The 2541-nt window shown below is 33.4% G+C and overlaps 1 protein-coding gene across 2 annotated transcripts; it reads right to left on the reverse strand.

Moving 5' to 3' along the window:
• Window positions 1-1588: 1588 nt before the first annotated feature.
• LOC107271871 lies at window positions 1589-2522 on the reverse strand. Of its 2 annotated transcripts, none has more exons than XM_015748391.2 (2): window positions 2442-2522; window positions 1589-2363 (listed from the first exon to the last, which is right to left on the reverse strand). In XM_015748391.2, the coding sequence occupies exon 2, from the start codon at window positions 2353-2355 to the stop codon at window positions 1993-1995; it is 363 nt and encodes a 120-aa protein (XP_015603877.1). In that variant the 5' UTR covers window positions 2356-2363; window positions 2442-2522; the 3' UTR covers window positions 1589-1992. The 2 variants fall into 2 exon arrangements, with proteins under 2 accessions (XP_015603877.1, XP_015603878.1); XM_015748392.2 differs by having other exon boundaries at window positions 2450-2478.
• Window positions 2523-2541: the final 19 nt, after the last annotated feature.

Consider the following 2541-nt stretch of genomic DNA (forward strand, 5'->3'; position numbering starts at 1 on the left):
AAGAATGAATGTTACTCTTCGTAGGACCGAGCTGTATGAATTGTCTACAAGAGATGAAATTTATTAATTGTCGCAATGACAGATTCGAAACTGGCGCGTGGCGAAGGCGCTGGGTTGAAGGATTCGTCCGCAGGGCGAATCGCCGCCCATTAGCCTAAAGGGAGGGGGTGCTATCCTTGACGCGAAGACAAAGCGCGTGAAGATCGAGAGAATCTTGCTTGGACACGCGACGGCGATAGACGTTTGATTTTCTTTGTTGAGTACGCGAGTGCACAAAGTGCCGGTGGGCTGTTGATTGAGTTTTCTGGGATTACGCGACCAGGGAACAACACGGTAAACGAGTTTAACTGACTTTTGTGAGCGACGTAACTTCGTGCAAATCGTGGTTTTGTGAGTTACGCGAGTGCACTGACAAGGAAACCCCCCCAACCCGACCCCACCGATTTCAATAATTTTTTGATATGTTGTAGTACTCGACAAAATAAGAGAAACGTATTTTTTTTTTGTGCTGACATCCACTTTAAAGGGGTGAAAACGACCCCTGAAATTCACCCCCGAAAATCGTTTTTTCATCATATCTCGACTTCTAATTAATATTTTTTAATAAAACCAAGTGGAAAATATTTGTCATAAGAAGTCGAAGATATGAGGTTTGTTAATGACCCAAGGGGTTGCAACCCTTATTTTATATTTTGAAAAAACTATATTTTTTATGCTCTTTTTCTGCATAAAAACCGGGGTATGCGCTCAAAAAAATAAAGAAAAGCGTTTCCGTTAACTCCATCAAATATTTCAGTTGGGGTGTTTCAGGATTTTTCAAAGGGATAAAAACCACCCCTAAATTTTACCCCCGAAAATTGTTTTGTATCATATGTCAGATTCTAATTGATATTTTTTAATAAAACCAAGTGGAAAATATTTGTCATAAGAAGTCGAAGATATGAGGTTTGTTAATGACCCAAGGGGTTGCAACCCTTATTTTATATTTTGAAAAAACTATATTTTTTATGCTTTTTTTCTGCATAAAAACCGGGGTAAGGGGTCAAAAAAATAAAGAAAAGCGTTTCCGTTAACTCCATCAAATATTTCAGTTGGGGTGTTTCAGGATTTTTCAAAGGGATAAAAACCACCCCTAAATTTTACCCCCGAAAATTGTTTTGTATCATATGTCAGATTCTAATTGATATTTTTTAATAAAACCAAGTGGAAAATATTTGTCATAAGAAGTCGAAGATATGAGGTTTGTTAATGACCCAAGGGGTTGCAACCCTTATTTTATATTTTGAAAAAACTATATATTTTATGCTTTTTTTCTTCATATAAACCAGGGTATGTACTCAATATTTATTAATATTTTTTAATGAAACTATGATTAAAAATTATTTTTATAAGATTTATTTCTTTTTCTTCTCTTTTTATAATTAATTGTAAGTCACAGTATTTTATTCTTCAAAGTGTTGACAATAATGATTATCTTCAAAAAAGTGCTTAAAACATAAAGACTTCATTGCACTTGCAACTCCTTCAACTGCTAATGTTCTTCCAGAATGCATTTCTAATTGGAACCCACTCTGATCTGAATTATATAAATTTTCAATTCCAATTGATGATATAGAAGATTTCACATCAGCAACAAACATATCAGCCATCATTTGGAGGCCTAAAGTATTTTCCAATGTTTTCCTAGTAATAAATTTATTTATTTTTCTAGACACTATTCTGTGAGCCTTTTGGAATTTCGCTAACCAATTTTTAGAAGCTTTAAATCTTACATCTTCAGATCCAATTTCTTTTTGAGCTTGTAACGCCCATCTCCGTATATCGTGATCGTGAATAATTAAACCACTTTCAACAGCAGCTTTAAAATTATCAAGTGTGTATTGACAAATCCGTGCAATTTTTTCTCGGTACGTGCCACCTTCATTAATATTGTGAGCTCAACGTTTGAGCTGACTGATTGATGAGACTTTTCTGAATCTTCTTTACGCTGTTTCAATACTTAAGTTTTCTTTTCCCACTTCTCCAATATTCTACAGCTTTTTGTTTGTAATCAAAATTGATGTCTTCAGTATCTTTCGTACACTGATTTGTTGGTGCAACGTCAGGATCAGGAAAATGATGTTGAACTTCATCCTCAACTATTTCACCATCACAATCCTTATATTCTTCCTCAAAATCCAAAGTATCCTCAAAAATCGTATCAACTTCATTGAAGTCATTTGCTGCATCGATTAATATTTGTTTCAATTTTTCTGACAACTCAATTTCTTTATAATTCGTCACACTATTGGGTATTTGTAAAGTTTGAAAATACGCTAGTAATAAATTCACTACATTTAAGGGATTAATCTTCATCTTTGAATCTAAAATATAAACATTAAATAATAACTCTTTATTACGAAGATTAATAGGTGTAGAAATATAAATTACAAAATACTCACATAACTACCTAAAAATTAGATAATTGGTTGTAAAAATATCCACACCACGTATGATATATTATAATGTTTTGTGTTTAACAATGACAGATATATATACATA

This window comes from Cephus cinctus, unplaced genomic scaffold (assembly GCF_000341935.2).
Source record: "Cephus cinctus unplaced genomic scaffold, Ccin1 Ccin1_scaffold1044, whole genome shotgun sequence".
Lineage (NCBI taxonomy): Eukaryota > Metazoa > Arthropoda > Insecta > Hymenoptera > Cephidae > Cephus > Cephus cinctus.

Coding starts and splice junctions, on each gene's coding strand:
- LOC107271871 (XM_015748391.2), bottom strand. CDS start 2,355: ATGAAGATTAATCCCTTAAATGTAGTGAATTTATTACTAGCGTATTTT.